This window comes from Chrysemys picta, chromosome 1 (genome assembly GCF_011386835.1).
Source record: "Chrysemys picta bellii isolate R12L10 chromosome 1, ASM1138683v2, whole genome shotgun sequence".
Lineage (NCBI taxonomy): Eukaryota > Metazoa > Chordata > Testudines > Emydidae > Chrysemys > Chrysemys picta.
Window position 1 is genome coordinate 169,661,461 of NC_088791.1, and position 23,969 is coordinate 169,685,429.

The following is a 23,969-nucleotide window of genomic DNA, read 5'->3' on the forward strand; positions in this document are numbered from 1 at the left end:
CCAGTGGATATGCATCAATGCTGATGACGGGTTCTGCTTGATAACAATCCAAAGCAGAGCGGACCGATGCATGTTCATTTTCATCATCTGAGTCAGATGCCCCCCACAGAAAGTGGTGGTTGTTGTGGTTTGGGTTCTGTAGTTTCTGCATCGGAGAGATGCTCTTTTTTTAGAAATCTCACATTGGTACCTTCTTTGTGTTTTGTCAAATCTGCAGTGACAGTGTTCATAAGTCAAACAACATGTGCTGGGTCATCATCTGAGACTGCTAGAACATGAAATATATGGCAGAATGCGGGTAAAACAGAGCAGGGGATGTACAATTCTCCCCCAAGGAGTTCAGTCACAAATTTAATTAATGCACTATTTTTTTAACGAACATCATCAGCATGGAAGCATGTCCTCCGGAATGGTGGCTGAAGCACGAATATTTAGCATATCTGGCATGTAAATACTTTGCAACACTGGCTACAAAAGTGCCATGTGAACATCTGTTCTCACTTTCAGGTGACATTGTAAATAAGAAGCAGGCAGCAAGATTTTCTTTGCTATGGAGACATACCCTAAGATAATGGTTCTCAACCAGGGGTACATGTACCCTTCAGGGTATGCAGAGGGGTCTTCCAGGGAGTACATCAACTCAACTGGATATATGTCTAGTTTTACAACAGGCTACATAAAAAGCACTAGCAAAGTCAGTACAAACTAAAATGTCATATAGACAATGACTTGTTTATTCTACTCTATATACTGTACACTGAAATGTAAGTACAATATTTGTTTCAATTGATTTATGTTATAACTATATGGTAAAAATGAGAAAGTAAGCAATTTCTCAGTAATAGTTGCTGTGACACTTTTGTATTTTTGTGACTGATTTTTTAAGCAAGTAGTTTAAGTGAGGTGAAACTTGGGGATACACAAGACAAATCAGACTCCTGAAAGGGGTACAGTAGTCCGGAAAGATTGAGAACCACTGCCTTAAGAGGCCCAACTGAGGATGGTGTCCCATTGTGCTAAGCCCTGTACATACACACAGAGACAGTCCCTGCCTTGAAGAGCTTACTATCTAAATCAGTGATGCTCAGGAGCTGCAAGTGACTCTTTAATGCGTCTCCTGCGGCTCTTTGCAGGACATGATATTAAAACACGGTGTGGTTTAATTATTAACCAATCAGGATGCTTTTCCTATGTTATTAACCAATTGTAGAATACTTGGTCAGTCATTCTGCTGTGAGAATTATATATAAATACAAAAATAGTAAATGAAACTATGAATTCACACTACTATGGCTCTTGGGTAATGTTGATCACCAGTTTGGCTCCTGAACCACTGAGGTCTGAGTATCACTGTTGCAAATTGGCAAGGTAGATGAAGAGAAAGGAAGGCCTGTCATCTCCATTTATGGGGAATTGAGGTGCAGAGAAATTAAGTGATTTGGGAAAGGTCACACAGGAAAGGGTCAGGAAATGAATTCAGGCCACCTGAGTCCCAGCCCAGTGACTTAATCAGTCCTTCCTGGTACCAACTGTCCTGCCAAAGCGCAGCGAGGGTGGAAAAGAACCAACACACACAGAAAACAGGGCATTTTAATTTGTTACTAAATAAAACCTGTCTCTAAATTCTCTGCGGTAGTAGGGGAACAGGCCCCTTGGTGGGCTACATATCAATTTACTAGTGTGGCTTCTCCTTAGTAATTCATCACTCAGGCAGAAACACAAAGAAACAAATGAAGTGGGGGAAAAACCAAGAGTTCAATATTTCATAATAAGCTCTCTCTGTTGTAGCAGCAGCTGCAGTTTCTCCTCTGAGTTCTTTTCTGTTTTTTGTCTGAAAGAATCAGCAGCTGCTTAGGAAATATTCCAAAAAAGATTCATTGAGAAGTTCCTAGTTGCTCTTCAAATATTACTTGACAGAATCAAGCTCTTTGGGGGCAGGGACTATCTTCTTTCTTCTACATTATATTCGGACAATATGCTCATCTAAAAGTACATAATAGGGGGAGGATAAACCCAGAAGGTTATAGAAGACTCAGAAACCAGTTTTTCATGTGGTAAGGGGAAAATAATTTGTTACTTTAAGGGGCCTATTTAATTTATAGAAAATTCCCTGGTAAACCATGCTGCTTTCCACCTTGGAGTATGCGGGAATGATGGTACAGGTGACACCAATGGAAGGGTCAATTTGGAGTCAGAATTCAGAATCCTCTAAAAGCCCTACCTTTAGGATGGATTAGCCAATGACATTCGGTTCTGATGAAGGAAGACTTCTACTTGGTGTTGTATTGGTTGTGTGGTGTCAGCTGATATCCTGTTGGAAAGTTTGGGGGGGAGAGTTCTTCGGAATAGCACAGAATTGTCTCTCGCATGCTATCCTATTATTGTTCTCATTCACCTTGGACCCTTCATTATGATTACTACCAAACAAGAATGATTCTACAGCTACTCAGGGCTCTGGCTGAGAGAGATACCAGGCCTGATCACAATCAGAAAGCTTATAAAGAATCTTCCTGTTATACAGGCCAGAGAGGAAGAGAAATTGGCACCATTTTCAGAGAGTATGATAACCCCGTGGCACAAGGCTGGCCTTACCATGAGGTGAACTGAGGCGGCCGCCTCTGGTACCAGACTGGGGGGGGGGGAGGGGAAGGGCAGCCCTAGGACCCAGAGTGTAGAAAATTCAGTCTGCTGCTGGTGCATATGTATTGTCACTGCTCTAGATACACAGAGATGGCGGAGTACTGTGCTGGAGGAAGGAGGGCACAAAACACATAACAAGAAGGCAGGAGAAAAGGTGACAGGGAATAACAGAAAGCAGCAGGAGTTGCAGGGAGAGAGAGGAAGAGGAGCCTCTTATGTACCTCTCTAGCACTCCCAGGAGCCTGGACTGATTTAACACCAGCTTCTCAGGTTGCTTCCTGTTTCCTGCTGCTTCCCTGAACCCACTTGAGGAGAACAGGCAGTCAACTGAAGTAGTAGGAGCCAGTTAGGCCCTTAAGATCCTGATATCTTCCCTCACTCAGGGCCTGCTACCAGCCTGTTTATTTGTCCCCTTCAATTGAGTGTTGAGAGTCACTATAGCTGGCACAGAACAGCAGTCATGAGTGAAAGAAGAAAATGCCCCTCTGGGGCAGCATTCAGAAAAAGAAAGAAAGCAAAGGAAGCTTTTCTATCTAAGCAGGAAGGAGCTCTCCTGAGATACATAGACACACATGTTCATGGTGAGCCTTCCAGCCCCAGTGAGGATGTGAGTGGTGAGGAGATGCCTGATCTTCCAGTTAGTCAGAGTGCAGGTGACCTGGCAGCTACTGCAACATCCATATCTCCATCTCAAATGGATATAACCATGCATGTAACATTCCTGAGAAAAGTGTAGATCAGAGAAGAGTGTGGTAGAGGCGCAAGAAACAGCTGCTGCTGAGTTTATTTCCTTAAGTCTAGATGATCCAGGACTGTGGACCCACTTGAACAGTAGCCTGAGGGACTTCCTTGTACTGCATGGGCCACAGCAAGTGAAAAACTTCATGTTCCCCAAAGACAATGAAAATAGAAGTTTCCATCCAACATGTTACTGGCGTGAAATCCCCAATGGTGACAAAGTGGAGAGGCCATGGCTTATATACTCAAAAACCCAGAATGCTGCATACTGTTTTTGTTGCAAACTCTTCCAGTCTAATGTTCTAGCAACATTGGGTTCTACAGGAACAAAGGACTGGAAAAATCTGGCTAGAAATCTGGCATGTCATGAGAAGGCAGCAAATCACCAGAGAGCATTCCATAAGTGGAAAGAGCTTGAGATGAGACTAAGGTTAAAGGCCACCATAGATGATCAGCATCAAGAGAAGATTGCATCAGAGTCTCTTTACTGGCAAAATGTTCTGAAAAGGCTCATTGCCATTGTGAGAGTGCTTGTTACCCAAAACCTAGCACTGCGTGGCACTTCAGATCAGCTGTGTGTGCCAAACAATAGAAACGTCCTTAAAATTGTGGAGCTGGTGGCTGAGTTTGATGCTTTACTCCAGGAGCATCTAAGAAGAGTCACCACCCAAGAAATGTACACACACCACTACCTTGGATAAACAATTCAAAATGAGATTATATAGTTACTGGCAACAAAAGTCAAATAGAAGATTGTGGCAGATCTGAAGTCAGCAAGATATTACTCTGTTATTCTGGACTGCATACCTGACATCAGCCATACGGAACAAATTACTTTAATGATGCGTTTTGTAACAGCAACAGAACCTAGTGAAAATGTCCCTGCAATGCTGACTGTCAGAGAGCATTTTCTAGAATTTATTGACATTGATGATACTACAGGAGCTGGTATGACAAATGTGCTTCTTAAAAAGCTGGAAGATACGGGAATTGCGATAGCTGATGTGAGAGGTCAGGGCTACGATAATGGTGCCAACATGGGAGGAAAGAACAGAGGAGTGCAGACACGGATCCGAGAGTTAAACCCTCGAGCTTTTTTTGTCCCATGCAGTTCTCATTCATTGAACTTGGTGGTCAGTGATGCAGCATCAGCTTCTGGGAATGTCCTCTCTGACACTGAAACCACTGAGTGCCACATGATGGGAAAGTCGAGTGGAGGCGATAAAGCCTATCATACACCAAATTGAGAAGATAGATGATGCCATAGTTGCTATTATGGAGCATAATGCTATGACAGGAACTGTTCATGGGAGAACAGTGGCAGAGGGAAATTGAATCACCAGAAACATACATAACTTCAAATTTCTATGTGGCTTAGTGTTGTGGCATGACATACTGTTTGAAATAAATGTTGTAAGCAAGAGACTCCAAGGTGTTGATCTTGATATATCTGGAGCAATGGAACAACTGGACAAAGTAAAGTCATACCTACAGTCTTACCAGTCAGATGAGGGATTTCAAAACGTTCTGAAGAGTGCACAGAAGTTGGCAGAGGAACTTCACACTGAAGCTATTTTCCCCCATTCAAGAATACAAGAGTCACCGAAGAAGACATTTTGATTACGAGGCACGGGATAATCTCATAAAAGACCCCAAACAACAATTCAAAATTGACCAGGTGTTCGATTGTGCAATACAGTCAGTTGAAGAACATGTCATGCAGCTCAAGAAACACAGCAGTATATTTGGGAAGTTGTATGATATTCCAAAACTCCTCACTATACCTGAAGAAGACCTACACCAGCAATGCAGGGCACTAGAGACAGTGTTGCCACATGATGACATGCGTGACATTGATGCAAGTGATTTAGGTGTTGAATTGAAAGCCCTTTCAAGATACATTTCAGCGGGATCAACTCCAAAGGCTGTTCTGGAATATATGTGCACAAATAAGATAACCACCCTTTTTCCAAATGCTTTTGTTGCTCTGCGCATACTTCTAACACTTGCTGTAACAGTTGCCAGTGGAGAATGCAGCTTCTCCAAGCTGAAGTTAATAAAAACACATCTACGCTCCACAATGACACAGGAGAGGCTGGTCGGCCTTGCAGCCATTTCAATAGAGCATGAGCTGGCCCAGACTGTGACCTTCAGCAGGAAGCAGTTCAAATCTTTGCAACCAAGAAGGCACAGAAAGCACCACTTTGATTATTCAAACAGATAAAAATGCCACTGTTTACTATGCAGACAAGAAAAGTTACATTTGCTGTTCAGGCATTTGAAAGTTAAGTGTTACTTAAAATTTTTGAACAAGGCATTTTAAGTTGTTAGTTCTCCTTTATTGGGATAGGTAGCAGAGCAGTACCATGAGAGGAGTAGAACAGGAAGAAGGCAGAATTGAGACCTTTCAAAGTTTTGGCCCAGGCGAGGGGGCATGGGGGCGTCATTTGAGCTCCCTGCCTCAGGTGCCAAAATGTTGTGGGCTGGCATTGCCGTGGCAGCTAGGACCTGTCAACCTCAAGAGTGAGTCTTATGTGTACAGGAGACAGAACTTCTCTGCAACTGGCCCATGACTGTGGAACTAACTTCCAGAAGCAGAATTCATTTTCCCACTTCTTCGAATCCAATTTATTATAACCATTCATATGCTAACTTACACCAAAACAAGTCTTCCCCTGCTCCACAATATCTTCAGCCCTTTGCTGGGCTGAACAGTTCTTTCCAAGCACTCAGGTCCTGCTACATGGGATTTCCTAAAGACTCTCTGCTTCAGGTTTCTGCTCCAGTCTCTCACTTCAGGTAGCTTGAGCTGGTTTTTTTCACCTTGCTGGTATGGTGAGTCACTTCTCCAGCCCTCTTTGACCTTGGGTCCCTTCTGGAACCTCTGCGGGATCATTCCATAAGTCTCTCTCCTCGGTTACCCTTGTATTAGGGCTTCACCCCCAGCTTGCTTGCTCTTTGCTTCCCAGATTCCTCTGAGCAGGGGAGCTCAGGCCCACTTGAGAGTTTTCTGGAAAGCCCTCCCACAAACTCTTCCTAATCTTTGATCTCTCTCTCTCTCTCGCTCTCTGATGGAATAGGCTCCCCCTTCTAGGAAGCCCTGCCCCTGGGTTACCATCATGTGATGATCAAACCCATGACCAGGTCCAACTGCATCACCCGTGACTGGATGACAAGGCATGGGTAAAGCTGAGCACAATCTCTTAAAAGATCAGCCCGCCTTGTGACAACTGCTGTGACGCTTACAGACCACGTGCCAGCTAATGCCAAGGCTCCGAAGCCTCACTGAACAATGACAAATGCATAGCTGGGATTGAGTTTGACTCACCTGTGTGTTAGCATTGTTAAAATGGATGTTAAGTGATAATGTGTTGAGTATTTAGACTTTATGAAATGCTTGTATATTGCTGCATGCATTAATCTCACTTATAATATCTGTATCGTGTGTTATAAGGCAATAATTTAGTGTTTGTAACTATAAAAGTGTTTGCTCTAAAACTGTAGACCCCCCACTGTCAGGAGAGAAGCATTAACAAGTATGGAAGTACAAGTTTGCCACACAAGGTATCCCCTCCTGCCCAACAAAAGAAGACCTACAGACACCAGACAAACCGTTGTGGGACATCAGTGCATAAAAGACTTTCATTAATTCTCCCACCACCACCACCACACATGAAGAGATGTGTAGAAATCCACATTCCATCAGACTGAGCTCTGGAGGAAAGGGATAAAAAGAAAAAAAAGAAAATGTATCACTATGCTGCTTGGAATTTGGAGAGGGCAATATTTCTGAGCATAAGCGAGGGATCCCCAAGCTCTTTAGCTTGGGTTAGCCCCAAAGGACATATGGAGCTTGCACATTAAAGCAGCTTCTATTATTTTTTGAAACCTCAGACAGTCCTAGGTTTACCTGCTATAACCTTGTAAACAACTCTCATTTCTTTTTCCTAATTAATAAATCTTTAGTACGTTTGTTACAGGATTGGCTACAAGCATTGTCTTTGGTAAGAGATCTAAGGTACAATTGACCTGGGGTAAGTGCCTAGTCCTTTAGAACTGTGAGTAACGTGAATATTGTTGTGGATTTTTGGTGTAAAGGACCACCTATCACAAAGGCAGGCTCATCTAGGTGGCAAGATAGCTGTCTGGAGTGCCCAAGGGGATGGTCTGTCACTCCATGTTAAAGCTGTTATGGTGCTTTAGGAGTTCACACTTGTTACTTGGTTGGTGAAATCGCATTATAGAACATACCACTAGTCTGGGGTTTGTACCCTGTTCCGTTGACAGTGTGCCCTGACATTGGCACTCATGGTCATGAGCTACTCTAGACAGCTTGACATCCACAAACCTCAGTATGTTCAGAACTAAATACATTTCTTCAATCTAACTTTCCCTTGGTAACCTTGCTAAAATAATACTTTTCTTTAGATAACAAAAAAGAACCCCCCTCCCATTATCCTCTCAAGTCAGAGATGTAGGATGCCAGAGTGCTTTTCATATACGTTTGTTCTGTTTCAGCCAGATATAAGTGAAAATGGACAAGTTGGCAAGTCTCTGACAGATGTTGTAGGCACTGCATTCAACAGGGTCCCCTGCTTCACGTTCTCTGGTCCTATCCAAAATTACCTCCAGATAGGTTGCTTGGTTTGTGTTACACGGAAAGAAATCACTGGCTCTTTGGTGCCCACCACTCCGGAATCTTGTATATTGGGGTAGTTAAACTCTAAGGAATGTGACGGAGTGAACTTGGGGTTAACAGCTTCTGCTACTGGCACTCATTTGTAAGCAATGGAAAAATCCTGACTCTTCCTCCATATTGGAATGTGTCCAACAGGCCTGGAACCTTGTGACTCTGTGCAGATCAGCACAGTTATAATCTGAGAAGACGTACATGTTTGTGCACATGTGGTGTTCTCTGCCAAATTATTTTAACAAAAACAAAATAAGATTGTAAACTAGAATGTTCCCTCAAGAGAAAAGTTGATGAACTTATTCCTTTCCTTTATTTTCTCTTTCTTTTGTTTCATTTTTTTCTGGTTTTATTCATTACCTGCTTAAGTGTTATGTTACCACTTTATATTACTGTAGGAAAATAACACTTACTGTATTTTGTCAGCTTCATTCACAAAGCTTTCTATTATTTTACAGCAATAAAAATAAAATCAACGATAGAATCTCCACCCCCAAATAACAAAGTGAGATGCAGAGATTTGCTTGTGTTGGCTTTAATAAGTATGATGGGTGTAATCTAAGAAGATTAGATACATTAACTAATTAAACAGGAGCTTCCTGGTATCTAAGAAGTTTGTGAGACCTTGTTTTGCCCAGCCTGGTCCTTTCTTTTCTGCCATTTTTTCTTTGAGCCCTTTCATTTCTGAGCACCCAGTGACAAATTGTTCTGCGGATGCATGGATGTCACTTGATAACCTGAGTGCTTTTGGATTTGTGATGGATGGAAATGTCTGTAGAACCAACTAGATGACACTGGAATTCTCCCTCTCCTGTGCCCTGTTAGCTCACCTGAGCTACAGTTATTCAAAGGGGATGTAGTAGTTTACAGAAAATATAAATGGGAGAGTCACTGCGCCAAATAATATAGTCTAACTCAGACCAGTCCTGTGCAGGGGACAGCTGTTCAGGTCTGAAAAGGTGCAGACATGTAATCACAGAGGAGACGAACATAGGAAAGCCTCTCAAAATAAGTTGGTTTTGAGGAAGAATTTGTAAGACGCTGGGAAGTGGGAGGCTGTTCCAACTGACGCAGGGAAAGGCCTGGAAAGAGGCCTGTAGCCAAGAGTCGGGGAAGGAGTTTTAACCTTTGGAACTAGACTCCTCCATTCAGTGATCTCATTTGTGAAATGCCAACATTTCCAGACCTTTATTCTAGGCATTAGGAGCAACTCTTCCAACGGCCAAGCCTCTATTTTAGTTGTGAGAATTATTCTCACGGCCAGGGAAACAATCATCACCTCTATGTTCGCACTTCCAGATCCAAATATGTCCTTGCAGCAGCTTCCTCCGCTTTCTGTGCAGCCTGGCACTTTACAGCCTGGGACAGTCACCATCTGGGCATGTCCTAAAGCAAATCTTCCCAGGCAGAGCCTCCTCCTGACTCATTCCACTCCAGCAAGCACAGCACCTGCTTATTGGCTGTTAAGAGAGAGCTAGGAGCCCCTACAATTGTTGGCTGGGAAATCCCTGCTAAAAGAAAAGGCCCGCACCTTCCTCTCTACAGTGGTCATTTCTGATCAAACTTTATTCCAAGAATGGAGAGTTTCTGTTGCTGATCAGCTGAACTTGTCCAATGACTTTGTGTAGAGTCCAACTAGAAAGAGCCAGTTTCCTGAAGGCTTTCACACATGCCAGTAATGATCTCAGACTTACATAACTCTTCCAAAAACAGGGCCTGATGCTCTCTCATAGTAACCAAGCCTCCATGACAAACCTACATCCCTTGTCTCGGTGGCTGCTCAGCTCACCCGATCCCCCATGATAAGTTTGGAATGTTCTAAGGTGCCAACCCCTTCCATCTCATTATTTGACAAGTTTCCAGTCCTCTTCCCCTTCTACTCCCCACCCCATCCCTGTGGCAAACACACTGCTCCCTCTCCCCCTTCTCAGCTAGATTCAATATTCCAGAACCTCACTTTTGTACAGGATCGAGGAACAGCAGGCCAATCTAAAGATCCCATGGCTTGAGAGCCTCCCTGGGGGTATGAATTGCAAGAGAATATGGGATAGCCAAAGGTTCCTGTATGTTCCAATGATTGAGAGAACGCTTGGGCCTGATTCTTCTGTCCATTTGTACATTGTAACTTCATTAACTTGAACGGAGCGCCAAAAACAATGTAAAGGAATAATGATTCAGCCCCTTGCCTGTAGCCTCTGTGTGCAGACCTGAACCGTACAGCTTTTGTGATACACTCCGAACTGTTCAAAGCCTAGCTAAGGGGATTGTTTAAAACAACGTTAACATTATTTATTAATTTTGTTTCTACAGACCAGTCACCTAATCTCCTAAAACAAGTAACCCATATCTTGGATTGGTGTGTGCTAACCATTCCACAATGATATTAATTTTGGTGCCTATGGTATGTGCATCTCTTTGAGGCTTTTCCTAGCGCATTACAGTCTCTCTTAAAGTTAAATTCTGCCCTGGTATAAGAGAGCCACAGACAGAGTTGGTTGCTCAACTAACTGAGGCATACAGTATTAAGGCCTTTATGTGCCAAGAGCAAGACCTTGAAATGAATCTCTTTTCTTAACTGGTGCAGCTCATAGTGCGGACACTTGCTCCTCTGCCAAGATACTCACCGTATATTTCATCTTATGATAATGCACCGTCCTTTTTGTACCTAATAATTTGACCTTTAGGACTCTCTCGGTCACCAGACATGCTTATTGTTCTGCCAAATGGCCGCATTCGAAGCCAGTTGTTGAAGTGGAATACAAGATTTACAAAGGCACAGCTGCACTGGGCAGTATCATAAAGTTCTGCAGAATTCCCCAGTGAAAGGCTAATTGGAAGGATTGGTAACAGATATGGCTACAGTGAGAAGTGATCATGCAAGCTGCCTTTCTGAAAATTCTCCAAGACTCGCGCCAGAAGTGTTGGACGAGCTGACAAGTCTGCTGCATCGTAGATACCCAAAACAGCTGCAGGGTCAAGAGCAAAATGCCAGACTCTGGAATCAATGAGTCCTTATGCAAACACTCAAGAATGACATGCCAACCAATAGATTTGCAGGGCAGTCTGCAATAGCTTGTTATCAAATGCCCCCTGGCAGTGAAGACTGAGACATCTGCAATTCCTGACCCAATTTCCTGCTGGCTTGATAACTAGCTAATTGGTCACCCAATGGGGAAGCAAAATAGAGAGGCACCAAATCACAATGAGCAAGAGATGCTGAAGCATGAAGAGGCACCTAGAAAGAATTGAAGGGAAATGCATACACAGGTTGTCTTGTACACTGTTGTTATTTAAGCGTCACACTCTCTGGGTTGCTGCTGGAGCTGTGTGAAAAATAGAGGTTTCATTTTGCCATGTTGTCTGTGAATCTTTATCTTGCTTTTATTTTGCATGAATTTGCATCTTCTATTGTATGCTTGAAGTTTCAAGTTAAAATAAACCTAAAAGTACATATCAAAACTCCACCAAAGCTGCCAAGTTTTCCTTAGTTTTCATCTGAAACCAGAAAGCTCTCCTTAGCATCCCCTCCTCTGGTCTCAGCAGAGCAGGAAGATCCCAGCAATTCTGGTCTCAGGAGCAGCCTTTGCAACAGGATCTCTACTCTGCAGGATTCAGCTCTCCCTAATGGCCCTGAGCTCCCTTCTATTTTCTTTTGAGGCAGGAGATGACCAATGGTCCTCACCTCCCCCCATCCACACTCCAGGGTCAGACAAGATGCCTTTTAGGTTCCTAGCATGCTTTGGGGTCAGCCAGCATCCTGACATGTGTCTCTGTAACCTGCATGTCTCTAGCTATTATGGCTACAATTTATTTAGGAGTCTACATATGGATTTAGCAGTGTAATTTTAGGCACTGGGTTTTAAAATTTACACTGCTAAATCCATGTGTAGACACTTAAATGGGATGTGTGTGTGTGTGTTCAGCATTTCTGAAAACTCAAGCTACCTATATTTAAGTCAGCATGTTTTAATATCAGGCAACTTATATTGAGCTGTCTACATCTGGATTTAAGAATCTAACTTTAGGCACCCAGATTTGAAAATTTAGCCTATATGCTGTGTCAAGGAATCTTGTAAGGAGTGTAGCACATGAAGTTGATCATGAAGTCTGAGAAAGAGTTTATGAAGTAATGATTCCTGCAGAAAACAATGTCTGCCTGCTTCTTTCCAAGGACCCAGACTTCTTCTGAATTCATAATACATTCCTGCCTTGCAGAGCAGCTGTGACACTAAATTCATTAAGTTTGTAAAGTGCTTTGAGAGCCTCAACTGGAAGCCGCTAGAGAAGTAAAAGGTATTCCTAACTATGACTAGTATTATTTTATTACATTGGGCATTTTTTCCAAATGTAGAATCTATTCTATGATTAGTAATAAATAGCACTTAGGCCCCAATTCAGGAAAGCTTTTAATAAGTACAGTTTGTGCTTAAGTGCTTTCCTGGATAGGGATGGACTTAAACTCATGCTTAAGTGCTTTCCTCAATGAGGCTCTTGTCTAGGACACTGAAGCTTATTTTATCGAGAAGGGGAATGTTAGCCAAGTCTAGTGCTGTTTGAATAATATTGTCAAATAGTTTATTTGACCACTTTCTTCGGTAAATTCTCAAATAAATCATTCACAAATATTTTTCTTCATGATTTGGCTAACTACATATGGTTGAACAATATTTATCCAACAAATTACTCACACGTTTTCCCATCAGTCAGCAATAACATATTCCAAAAAAATTTTTATATACTCTCTAGCCAGGACAAATCAGCGTAATGCCTATTCTCTTTATCAAATGCCAAGATGACTTTATCATGGACAGCTCAATAGAGACAAGTTTTAGTGCGTATTATATAATAGGAAAGCTGAGCTTTTCACAATTCTTTGTGAACTGTCTGCTGTTCCCCATATTTCTGTTCAGCTACTGAGATCAGAATGACAACAGGGACATGCATTTTTCATCCAAAGGGATACCAAGCATTTTACAAAACTGATTGTAGAGTGTACAATATGTAGGAATCCCGTCATCCACCACCGTAATGCAGCAACTTCTGGGGGTAGAACATGGAAGCTGTTTAATATTGCATGGCAACACAACAGTTTAGGACAAGAAGTGAAAACTACTGTACTCCCCTGAAACTACAAGGGGAACTAGAGGAAGAATGCAATCAAGCAAAATGGAATTTGGTCAGTACAGTGGGGGTCATTCCTCCAGCTCTTGAGAAAAATGTCAAAGGATGTTTAATGATCATGCATGGTCAAGACCAAGACAGCACTTCTGCCTGTAATGTGCCTCCCTGTACAATGCTAGGGCACAGGTTAAGTATGGAGTCAGTGTGAAGAGTGGCAACTAATGAATTGATATCTCCACTTCCTCCAGCACCCTGGGTTTGGTGCAGAGGTCTATGCAAATAAAGACTTTACTCACCATCTAAGCCTGGTAGGGCAGCTGGAAAATAGAATTCCCATCCCATGAAAAATGTCATGTTTTTTAAAAAAATGTCATCCAGAACAAGAGAAAAAGGTAAAAAAACCCCACAAAACCACCATCACCACCACATTTTTCACATGAACAGTTTCCAAGAAAAATTGAGTTTTGGAATAACTTAAACAGAATTTTTGAGCTGTCTGGCTGGAAGGCTCTTGTCAGTTTCATGGGCTCTCTGCTTCTGCAGCCCCAGACCTTGGGGGTTGGGGGGTGATGGGGCGGGTAAGAGCCAGGGAGGCATCCTCCAGAAAAGCTTTTGTCAGTTTCACTGGCAGAAAGTGAAATTGACAGGAACTTCCCAGACAGGCAGCTGGTGAGGTGTCATTTGGAGTTTTCCAATGGAAAATTGAATTTTTTGGCAAAACAAACTTTCCTGCAGAAAATTTTGGTTTTGCAACAAGGGCATTTTTTGTTGGAAAATCATTTTGATAAAAGAAATATGACCAGCTCTATAAGATTTGTGCTGAGGTAACAAACTAGTGAGAGCTATAGTCCCTTCAATTTTTTTTTGCCTAGGTGCCCTCCATGAAAATACTACTGAAAGGGATTTGTGGGGAAGGGAGAGTGAGTTGTTTGTGTGTGTATATGGTGGGGGGGGGGTCTTGTTTCACTGAAGGTGAATGAGTGCTGGTTTTGCTGCGTGGGAATAAATAGGGCTTGGTTTAAGGTGTGTATATGCAGTACTGCCAACCCCATGCATTCAAAAATCATGAGTCAGACCACAGCAAGTCATGAGACTGGCTTACAAATCATGAGACTTTAAAAAAAAAAGTTTGGTTCTTTTTATTTGCTTTCTGAGGCCCAGATCCTCAATGAGAATTGGGTGCCTAAATATCTTTGAGGACCTGGACCTGAGCCTTTAGAGGTCATTTGGGTCATGTTTTCAAACTTTTAGCCCTCCTGATTGTGGAGAAACACTTACTTACTCATTTCATCACTTGACTCCAAAAATGTTCAGTGTCACATGTTTGAGGGGTAGAGACAGTGAGTTTGTTTCAGATTCTAGGGTATGTGCCTAGAGGCTTTTGAGGGATTGCTTAGGGCTTGGGGGCAAGACTGCCAAGTGTCATGCATCTCACAGGACGCTCATACCTACAGGTGCCCCTCCCCTTGGATTCTCATGCATCCAGCTGGGAGGCAACAGGTATTCCCTAGAAGTTGTTCCTTCCTGCTATTGTTGGGCACTGTGGTGCCTGCTGAGCAGGTGGCTAAGTGTCTTTCTGTCTCTGTGGTTCCCCCTCAGAGTTGGTAGCCACCATAGAGCAGCTGCCAGAAGCAAGCTGAGCTGAGCAGATGCAGCAGGACAAAATGCCAGGCGAGGGGCTTCCCTGCCTAAGGCTCTTCCCCACCTTCTCCTGCATTCCCACTACCACTATGAACTTCCCCTCCCCAAGTTAGGGTTCCTGGGTGCTTATGTGCATGGGCCCTTCTGCCACCTGCTTCTAGGGAGTGTTGAGCTTCCACTCACACTTGCTCCAGGTGAGTTTGTATGTATCTACCCCAGTGGTGGGCATCCTGCAGCCCGCGGGACACACACGGCCTGTCAGGATAATCCGCTGGCGGGCCATAAGACAGTTTGTTTACATTGACCATCCGCAGGCATGGTCGCCCACAGCTCCCAGTGGCTGCAGTTTGCCGTTCCTGGCCAATAGGAGCTGCAGGAAGTGGCGGCCAGCATGTCTCTGCGGCCCGCGCCGCTTCTCACAGCTCCCATTGGCCATGAATGGCGAACCGCGGCCACTGGGAGCTGTGGGCAGCCGTGCAAATGTAAGTAAATGGTCTCTTGGCCCGCCAGTGGATTACCGATGGGCCATGTGTGGTCCGCAGGTTGCCCACCACTGATCTACACCATCCCTGCCCTCTACTACTTAGGCAGGGAGAATAACTGACTCTTGTCCATGAGAAATATCATGCATGGGGCTTTACCATGTGTGCATGGTGCTTCAGGATCACTGTGTGTATGTGTGTGTGTACTATAACCTAACCCTCAAGTCTGGACACTTCCCTGCGATATGGTTGGATAGAATGAGAGATGCCTTCAGCCCAATAATTACAGAGCACTGAATACATAGCCTGAATTCTACTGTTGAATAGTTTTAGCAGTAGTTTTATCAGAATTGTGGTTTCATTATGTCAGAGGAGGCCTGAATAACTTTTCCATGTGATGCTTTAATAGACAGTCTGAAGCTTCCAAAGGCATTTATTATAAGGCCCAGCTGTAAAGGCCCAATCCAGAATTGCCCTATCCCTTGTATAGTCATTTACACCAGTGCAACGGAAGTGAAAAACATTACCATTCTGATTTGTTAGTATATTGCATTCATTTTGTACAGGTGTAAATGACTGCGCAAGGTAAAAGACATTAAAGATGCAGATCCTTTAACTTTGTGTTTAGTGGGAACCCTGAATTTGGGAACTGTTTCCATGAGATTGATAGTTCATTGATGTCTAAGTTGCAAAGAGCATGGCCAGGTTCCCCGTTTTACTTTTCTTTCTGCTTCGAAGAAATGTCAGTAAGCTATTCTGCAACAGCATCAGTAAAAGAATAATACAGTATCTAACCAACAACAACGTAATGCATGAAAGTCTAATTTGATTCCTTCCTGAGAAACAAACCACTGACCACATATTTACCCTGCATGTCATAAATAAACATGTAGAAACAAACCAACCAGCCAAACAGGGGAGGATATTTGCCTGCTTTATAGATATTTTAAAAGCTTTTGATTCAATCCGGCTTTCAAGACTAAACCTTAAGATGCTACAAAATGAAATCGGTGGGAAAATTTGACATAATTAAATCCATGTACCAATCCATCAAATTTGAGATAAAAATAAACAAGCAAACAAACTTCCAAGCAAGAAAGAAAAGTAAAACAGGGAACCTGGCCATGCTCTTTGCAACTTAGACATCAATGAACTATCAATCTCATGGAAACAGTTCCCAAATTCAGGGTTCCCACTAAACGCAAAGTTAAAGGATCTGCATCTTTAATGTCTTTTACCTTGCGCAGTCATTTACACCTGTGCAAAATGAATGCAATATACTAACAAATCAGAATGGTAATGTTTTTCACTTCCGTTGCACTGGTGTAAATGACTATACAAGGGATAGGGCAATTCTGGATTGGGCCTTTGCAGCTGGGCCTTATAATAAATGCCTTTGGAAGCTTCAGACTGGCTATTAAAGCATCACATGGAAAAGTTATTCAGGCCTCCTCTGACATAATGAAACCACAACTCTGATAAAACTACTGCTAAAACTATTCAACAGTAGAATTCAGGCTATGAACCAGTGTTCATCAGCTAGAGATGGAAACAGAGACACAAAGCACAGTGAAAAGTGAGATTCTGATCCTGCAAATGCTGGCATACATGAGCATAATTTTATGTACATGGCTAATCTCACTGAAATCAGTGGGACTGCACATGCAAGTAAAGTTAAGCACATGGGTAAGTACTTGCAGGACTGATGCTTGAGAGAGGAACGACTGTTAAACCAATGTGAGAGAGGACAGTGGAGGTAGAGAGAAATTTTCTAGTCTATTTTCCAAATGACAGGAGCCCACAAATTATCAGATTAAAGTAATTGATTAGGGGGGAAAAACAGCATAACCCTGAGAGAAAGGAAAGCTACAGCAGAGCTAATCAGGAGTAGGCAGTAATGACAGATGAACATGGGATAATATCTTAAACATACTGTGAAGCCCTATCCTGGATAGCCCTTCTTCAAACAGATATTTGTGGCTTCTGTCTTATTCACACTTGGAAGCACTGTTTTAGCTTGTCATGTCAATGAACCATTGTTCAATTGAACTGAAAAATTGTCTTACCCAGAAGCAAAGTCTGGAGCCCAACTTTGCCAACCAAATTCACTAAATGGGACTAAAAACCCAACAGAAATTGGACACGTACCGTTCTGCAAACAAATTCTACATGTGTGGAGGAACCCAAGGGATACTGGTGGCAGGGCAGAAACAGCATAATTCACCTTCCTAATCAATTTACAAGAAGAATCCATCTTGGCCAAGACAGCAAATGCTCCTTCCACTGCAAAGCACTAGAGGATTAAAAACTAATCCAAACTAAAACAAAATCCATTCCTATAATCATACCCGGGTCTCAACAATACTAACGTCCTGAGCAGAGAAGCAAACACTCTGGCATCAAACCAAAGAATACTCAAAACCTAAAACACCAATTGATTGTACAAAGCACTGGGAAGAAAAAAACAAACCCAACAAGCTAGACTGCTGAAGATCCTTGCACAGTCAAACTTGCAAACCTGAGGCAGGCTCCTCTTACCAAACAATTGGTAATCAGTAACCCAGGTGGGGATCAGGAGGCATAAAGCATAATTGGAAGAGAGATGAGAAACAACTTGTAATGTGGCAGAGGAACTGAAACAGAAGATAGTGTCCAAAATACTAGAGTACAAGAAATATTTCCTCAATCAGGTTTCCTCAATAATTTAATAATTTAATTTTCCTTAATAATTTAATTAACCCAGGGAAAAATGAGAGAGACGGCAGAGATAGCATGACTAGGCTGTGCAGAAGCCTGCCACTAAATCTGTGGGGAACCATCAAGGTACTGACTGAACTCCCAAAAGACTGTAGAAGCTCATGGGGAGATGCTTGGTGTACGGCAGGGGTTCTCAAACTTCTCTGCACCGCAACCCCCTTCTGACAACAAAAATTAGTACACGACCCCAGAAGGGGAGACCGAAGCCCGAGCCCCGCTGCCCCAGGTGGGGGAGGGACCAAAGCCCTAGGACTGCAGCCCCAGGCAGGGGGCCTGTAACCTGAGCCCCGCTACGCAGGCTAAAGCCCTCAGGCTTCAGTTTTGGCCCCAGGCAGTGCAGCTTGGGTTTTGGCCCCGGGCCCCAGCAAGACTAATGCCAGCCCTGGTGACCCCATTAAAATGGAGTCATGGCCCACTTTGGGGTCCTGACCCACAGTTTGAGAACCCTGGTGTACGGTGTTGGGGAATAACCCCCAAACACACTGTGAAGTCCTGTCCTCGGGGGGCAGGTTCCTGACACCTCTCACATGGAGCTGAGGGTCTGTCACCGCGACACTTCTGTGGCTCAAGTGTTATGGAACAGACGAATTAACTGTTTCAGACGTGGACATATTTGGTGAGCGGAAAGAGGATGGGGACCCCTCTGCGACTGGGGTGTCACCCAGAGTATGTGTGTGGAGGAGTAGGGAAACCTCTCTGAGATCAGGGAAATTCTTCTTCTCTCATGTGTGTGTATGTGAGGGTGTGTGTGTGTGTAGGCAGGAGGAGGGAGATGAGTGTGTGTGTATGTAGGCAGAGGAGGGTGTGTGCATGTGCGTATGTGTGTAGGCAGGAGGAAGATGGGTATTGTGTGTGCGTGTGTGTGTGTGTGTAGGCGGGGAGGGAGGATGAGTGTGTGTGGGGGGGAGGATGAGTGTGTGTGTGTGTGTAGGCAGGGGGCAGATGTGTGTGTGTATAGGCAGGGGAAGCTGTGTGTGTAGGTGGGATGGGATGTGTGTGTGTAGGCAGGGGGAGGATGAGTGTGTGTTGAGGCAGGAGGGGATGATGTGTATGTGTGTTTATGAAGGCAGGTGGAGGACGAGCACCTTCCACTGACCAGGGAACACCGCTTACTCCATGTCTGGGACCAAGAGGTCCCTCTCCTCTGTTTCTGTCCCTTACATGAGAGATCCCCCATCATGTCGCGGGAGAGGAGACGAGGGGGGAAATCTCTCAATGGAGCAGGATTTCCCTTCCCATCACTGTGACCAGGCACGCCCCGGGCAGTGTGTGGGGAAATCTCCTCTGCCGGCCGGACCAGGGCATCCCCTCCGGGGGTGGGCGGGGATGTGTTGCGAGCAGGGCCGGGGAGCAGGGCTCCAGGGCGGGCCGGTGGCCGGCTCTCTCCTCCCCTTTAAGGGGGCGGGGGCCGGGCCGGACCCCAGCACCTCCCCCCGGTACCTGCGGGAGGGGGAGCGGGGGCGGGGGCTGGCAAAGTTTGTCTCTGTGGTTGGCTGCGCCGCGCGGCCGGGCGGCTCCCAGCCAGGGCAGCGAGCGGAGGGAAGCAGCGGGCGGGCGGCTGGTGCGCGGCTCTCTCGGGTCGGCGGCGGGTCCAGCAGTCCCTGGAGCTGGGCGCGGGCTCCCCCGGCTGGTCGGTGCCCGCGGGCTGGGGCCGGGCGGGGGGCTCCGGCTCTGAGCAGCATCTTCCGCCCCGCACGCAGCCCGGCCAGCATGGGGCACCGCGTGGGGAGCGCGCCCCTTCTCCTGCTGCTGCTGCTGGGTGAGCCCGGGCGCGGGCAGGGGGCGGGGTTTGGGGAGCAGCGCGGGGGCTGGGGGGCTATTGGGGAGGGAGCGCTGGGACCCCTGGGAATATTACATCCCCCCTCCCCCCGCCGTGTAACTCCGCGGAGCTGCTGCTGCGGAGGTGCCCCGGCCAGGGGGGCTTCAGGCGAGGTGCCCTCTGGGGAGTCCCGACTCCTTGCGGTGCCTATGCCAGCGCTGAGTGCCCCCTCCGCCGTGGGCTCTGCTGTGCGAGGCAGCACGTTTGCGGCGCCGGGTCACTTGCCCTGGATTTGCTCTGCAGCTGGAGCTGACCCCCTCCCTTTCCCAGAAAATCGCACAGCCCCGAGAAGTTACCCCCGCCCCCCGGTTTGTATTGATTCATGGAGCTGAGAGCGCGTCTGGCTTCCTCTCCTGCCTTGCATGTTGGCAGGGCCTGAGGGAAGCTCACCTTGAGCCCCTCCCTTTGGGCTAGGGAGCTTGGCACAGGGTGGCCTGTAATCGTCTATATCCTGCTTCCAAACGGTGCGTTTGTTTCTTGGAAGGGGTAGGGGTGGGTGTTAGGGAGTCACTGAACTTTCCAGTCTCTTACTAGTCTCAGTATTGTAGTTCAAAGTAAAGCTGCTGCTTCCCTGCGTTCATGCCCTGTGCACATTGCTATGATTCAGCCTTCCATAACCTCTGCCAGGTTCCTTTCTCTCATTGTTTGGTTATTGACTCTGCCATGGCAATGTCTCCAGCACTTGTTTTTACTCCAGGTATTTTTGCTATGATAGCTAGGCTAACAGAAATGCAGAACCCTTTTACTGGAACCAGGCAAGGTAACAGTAGAAAGGGCTGGCATAGCTCAGGAGGGAATCCAGCTCACACCCTGGCATTCAAAGGCTCTCTGGCACTAATTTTAGCCTTGTTAACTACCATTCTGAATCTACCAAACTGATTAACTCTTGGCACATCTATAATTACTTATTAAAGTATAAATCTCCTGAGTAGCTATGCTAGATATGGGTGACAGTGCTAGACAAAACAGGAGGTGTACTCTGTGCTTGTGCCCTGGTCTCCAAATACTGTGCTGTTTTTTCTCTGTAGATTTAATGACACCTTTTTAATTGTCAAATCAGGTGTGTGTGAGCAAATAACCCCAAAGTAGTTAATTGAGGTCAGTAATCTCTAGCCGTATTGGCATTCATTTTAAAGACTAGAATGTTTCCTATGATTCTTACAGCTTCAATAAAATAACTGAGACATGCAAAATACTGCTTTTTCCTCCTCTTTAAAAAGAGACTGAAATATTACTTCACACAGTGTATAGTCAGCCTGTAGAATTCATTTCCATAGGAGGTCAGGGATATAGAGTGTAGCTGAATTTATAAGGAGGTGGGATAATTTTGACATTCTAGTAATAATTACCAATTCTACTAGACTGTAGAAAAGTATTATCTGTTCAAGATCAGGGTAATGAAATCTTATACTTCAGAGTCAGGAAGAGATTTTTCTCCTGTACAAGCACAGTTGGCAAGGTACGTTATAGGAGTGTTTAAAGCTTCCTCTGAAATACTGGGTATTGGCTACTACCAGAGCCAGAATACTGGACTTGGATAGTCCAATGATTTTGTCTGATACATCAACTGTTATGTTCCTGTGTTCACCTGTAACAACATATGAACTCCCTGGGTAGTTGATTAGCTTACATTTTGTAGTACTGTTTATTTTTTTGACCGTCTATTACTGACAGTGGGCAAAAATGAGGATGATTCCTGCCTTGAAGATCATACAATCTAAAAGTATTTTTCTGCAGATGTATTAAATATGTGTTTTGCAGCTGACAATAGTATTGGAATAGGGATATATTTAAGAAGAAACCAAAGATTGCTCAAGTAAGAACAGAATTACACACAGTATTTAAATTATACTACATTATATCCATTTAATTGGATAGCGGTACTAGAGGTGTTGCTGCATTGTTATCATAGGCAGGACTTGAATAGTCTATTTTATTAGTTGCTAGTAGCAAATGGCTGCTAAGCCTTTGATTTTTACAGAATTTAACCTTTCATTTAAACACAACAAATTTTCTAGCCTTCATGGCTGCTGAGTTAATCTCCTGAATGTAAGCTCTTAGTTTTGTCTTCCTGAGGCTGCAGACAGAGTACGCTCTGCCTTACAAACAGCTGAGGTGTAGGCTGGGCTTCTCAGCAGTGTGTGTGCGCGCGCGCATTTTGCTAGATGGAGTCTGGGTTTACCCAAAAAAAAAAAAAAAAAAAAATCCCTGAGTGTAACACTGAATTTACATGGTGCTTTAGAAACTAAATCTTAGGTTAAGATAAGCCCCAAAGGCTTTCAAAGGCTAGTGCTGCCCTTGTAGGAGATAAAACGTGAATGAAACGCCTCTTTAAAGTGTGACCTAATGGCCAGCAGGCAGACTAGAAGGCTGTGTTCATAGCATGGTTTGCTTGAGTACTCTGGGTGGTTATAACTGCTTGTTGATTTTCCCTTATGTTGGGGATTGTTCTATTAAAGCTAGAAATGCTGCTGTTACCCAGAAGATCCTGAGCCAACGTTGCCTTGTTTAGGCTTGGTTTTCTTCTGGTATAAACTGCTCAGAGCTGAGGTAACTTAGAAAAGAGGGAGGCTGGGCTTCACTTGGGGAAGTGCTTCTCTTCATACTGGGATGAACAGTCTCTGCTTTCGCTATCCAGTGGTGCATTTTCAAGCAGTTAAATGTATAACAAATGCAGGTAACAAAATCTTTCCCCTGCACCAAACAACTGTCCTTTAAGAACGGTTTTTCTGACATTCAGTTTGTTCAGTGAGAGCATTTGTGTAAGTGGGATGGGGAAAGGATTTTGGAGTTTAGAAAAGTTGTTCACTGCTCATGTGCCCTTCATAGGGGTTTGTACTGTGCACACTGCTCTAGTGCAGCTCAAGATGCGTGTGGCTGAAGCACTTGTCTGCCAGATTAGGAATAACTCTTATATTCTTAGCAGAGTCAATGGCTATTTAATGAAAACAACCACCATCACAGCTGCCAATGAGGGGCCTATTAGTGCCAGTCTCAGCAGAGAGGCTGTGAGGTCTGAACTCTCCTCTCTCCTGGCTTAGGTCTCTCTGGGACAGTGGGAGCGGAAACTTGCTCTGCTGTTGCCCATGTCTTCAGTCTGCAGGGCTGTCAAGCCAACACCGTTGGTCAGTATGAAAATCACGCAAAAAACGGAAAACATCCAGGATAGGACTCGGTTTTTAAAAATAATGATCTTGTGATTATTTTATTATTGCTGACATTCGGTGTGTGTTTAATCAGCACCCTGAATAACTGCCAGCTCTTACTTTTAAATAATTAGGAATGAATCATGATAAGTATTTAAACTTAATTTAAAAAACAAAACTTGCTCTTATTTGTGTGAGAAGGAACTTGGGAGAAGCAGATGGAGACAATAGTCAGGTCCCATTACTGGCACATCTGCTCTGCCTCCAAACGTACAATGTTCTTCATTGCCAAGAAGCCCTTGCAACAGCTCCTCTCCTCTGTAATTCCAGAGATCTGTCCAGCATTACAGATCCCTGCCAGAAACCTTCTGGTATGGACCTCTCGGGTTATTTGTTATGACTTTCATCTGAAATTGTTTGGTTTCTCAACTACTACAACAATTAATAATTTGACTCAAGGTTTAATTCAAACTTGGCAATTAAAGGCTTCCAATAGTTAGTCGCCTGTGTATTGTTATAATTGTCAACCTCAAGCCTTTTCTAGTCATTTTTGGCAACTGCAGTTACACTACAGATAGCATTAGAAAAAACAGAAAATGGTGGAGTCTTGAGATTCTAGGGAATGGGATGTAAGAGGGGTGGGGGGAGGGGCAGGAGCTTACCAAACCTAATACAGTGAAACCAGCACTGAGCTCCCTAATCCTCCTCTACCTCACTGGCATGCTTCTGCTGGCAGGCCTTTTATTCTACCACTTGGGGTAAGAGAGGGGAAAAGGGCTGTCCCCTCATTGGTGTTTGGAGGGGTGAGACACATCAGTCCAGTTCCTTTCCTTTTCCCACCAGAGGTGGATGAAAGCCCCACCAGGAGGGGAGTATCCAGCCCAGTCTTTGTCATCTTTAGGAAGGGGAAATACTTTCCACATAATCTTGTTAGT

At 44.4% G+C, this 23,969-nt stretch overlaps 1 protein-coding gene across 3 annotated transcripts in view; it reads left to right on the plus strand.

Annotated features, from left to right (window-relative positions):
- The window catches only part of PTGFRN (prostaglandin F2 receptor inhibitor), a 144,702-nt gene that overhangs the window by 27,581 nt on the left and 93,152 nt on the right, over nt 1-23,969 (plus strand). The window contains exon 1 of one of the 3 annotated variants that reach the window (XM_005310169.4): nt 19,529-19,828. The exons of the other annotated variants lie outside the window; for them this stretch is intronic. Within the exon in view, the coding sequence (XP_005310226.2) occupies nt 19,780-19,828 (49 nt within the window). The 5' untranslated portion in view covers nt 19,529-19,779. Of the gene's footprint in view, nt 1-19,528; nt 19,829-23,969 lie in introns of those variants that run through there. 3 annotated transcript variants of the gene reach the window in all.